A 1854-nucleotide genomic window follows, 5' to 3' on the forward strand; every position below is an offset into this window, starting at 1 on the left:
ATATGTACGTGTATACATAATGATACACATAATCACACAACGTGTGTGCGTGTGTGTGTGTGTGTGTGTGTGTGTGTGTGTGTGTGTGTGTGTGTGTGTGTGTGTGTGTGTGTGTGTGTGTGTGTGTGTGTGAGAGAGAGAGAGAGAGATAGAGAGAGAGAGAGATAGAGAGAGAGAAAGAGAGAAGGAGTGAGAGAAACAATAAATAATAACAAAAGATAACATTTGTACAGCGAAAATCCCTGCTCAACAGCATGCTCTGTGCGCTTCACAAGAGAGAGGAAAGGGTAAAATACTGACAAATACATGTTTTATATTATAATAAAAAAGATATATGTATACATAATTATACGCATATATACTTAGAGAAAGTAAGAGAGAGAGAGAGAGAGAGAGAGAGAGAGAGAGAGAGAGAGAGAGAGAGAGAGAGAGAGAGAGAGAGAAGGGGGGGGGGGACAAAGACAGAGATGGAGACGGAGAGACAGAGAGACAGAGAAAGATAGAGAGAGAGAGAGAGAGAGAGAGAGAGAGAGAGAGAGAGAGAGAGGAGTGAGAGAGAGAGACTAAGAAGCAGAGAGAGGGAGTGCATTGGGTAAAGGACAGACCACAAAAAAAGAGATGAAAAAAAGGAACTTATTCTTACCTTGAAAGGACTCATAGGCCGCTTTTTCCTTGTCTCGGGTCCGTAATAGCCGGGTGTAGTCTCCCACTTCATCACCATCGCGGAGCTGTCGCTTGCCTGTCTTGCCAGTCCGAAGTCTGCCAGAACTGCACGATCCTCGTCATCCAAGAGAATGTTTCTGGGCTTGACGTCTTGGTGGAAGATGTAGAGACCGTGGATGTACTGTAGAGCGCTGGCCACGTCGAGAATATGTCGGAGGATCCGTGGTTCTTCCACAGGGGGGTCAGACGACATGGTGTCGCGAAGTGTGCCGTTCTTGAAGTATGTCGACAACATGAAGCCGTAGTGATCATCCATAGCAAACGCTATCATCTTGAGGATGCGGGGGTGCCGCAGATCACGCAAGAATCCAACTTCATAGAGAAAGTCGCTTTCACACTCGTCCGTCTCAAAAGTTACGATTTTCACCGCCACTTTCAACGACGAGTTGTGTTTGGCCGATGCCAGAACAACCTCTCCTAAGGCGCCACTCCCTAGACAGGGGCCTCTCACCAGGTTGAAGGAGTTGAAAAAAGCGTCGTGCTGTTCAACGGCATCCATGCTGCGGCGTGCAACTTCGGTAATAGACTCCAAAAGAAGGACCACAACAGATGTATGAAACGATGATCGTCTCCAAAAACGATGCGTATCCTCGGAACGTCCAGAGAAAAGTGACCACATGCTGACAAGTGTCCCTTATATACTCAGCCTGCTGGCCAGAAAGTGATTGGAGTTTTCCGTCACTGATTAAGGAATTGTTGTAATGTTTTGACACGTTCTTAGAGGGCTGGAGGTGAGAACCGGAGTCTTGGCCTGCCTTTGTTCATTGTTTTAAAAGATATATAGAAGCAGGTCTTTATGCAAAGCAAATGTCAATGGAGTTCAGTTTCCACACCTAACGTTAACGAGTCTATTGTCCTATTGTCTGGTGACTGCCAGTGAGATCGTGCCATCTGGTGAAATGCACAGACAAGGGGAGCAAACTGTGTATGCGGTAACCACGGCGGCTTGCTTCAAAGACATGCCAAAAGCTCAGCGTCTATTGTGTACCGGGCTGGCTGGCCGGGAAGTGATTCAAGTTTTCAGTCTGTGGTTACGGCATTGTTGCGCTGTTTTGATAATGTCTTTGAGGGTCTCGATGTGAGAACTGGGGTCTTGGTCTGTTTTATTTATTGTTTGTTTGTTGTTTGTTT

General features: G+C 46.3%; 1 protein-coding gene across 1 annotated transcript in view; it reads right to left on the bottom strand.

Annotated features, from left to right (window-relative positions):
* Positions 1-1222, bottom strand: part of LOC106012582 (probable receptor-like protein kinase At1g49730) — a 2984-nt gene extending 1762 nt beyond the window's left edge. Inside the window, exon 1 of the mRNA XM_035971203.1 lies at positions 606-1222. Within this exon, the coding sequence (XP_035827096.1) occupies positions 606-1222 (617 nt within the window). The remainder of the gene's footprint in view (positions 1-605) is intronic.
* Between the last annotated feature and the right edge of the window lie 632 nt (positions 1223-1854).

The sequence above is a fragment of the Aplysia californica genome, unplaced genomic scaffold, assembly GCF_000002075.1.
Source record: "Aplysia californica isolate F4 #8 unplaced genomic scaffold, AplCal3.0 scaffold00016, whole genome shotgun sequence".
Lineage (NCBI taxonomy): Eukaryota > Metazoa > Mollusca > Gastropoda > Aplysiida > Aplysiidae > Aplysia > Aplysia californica.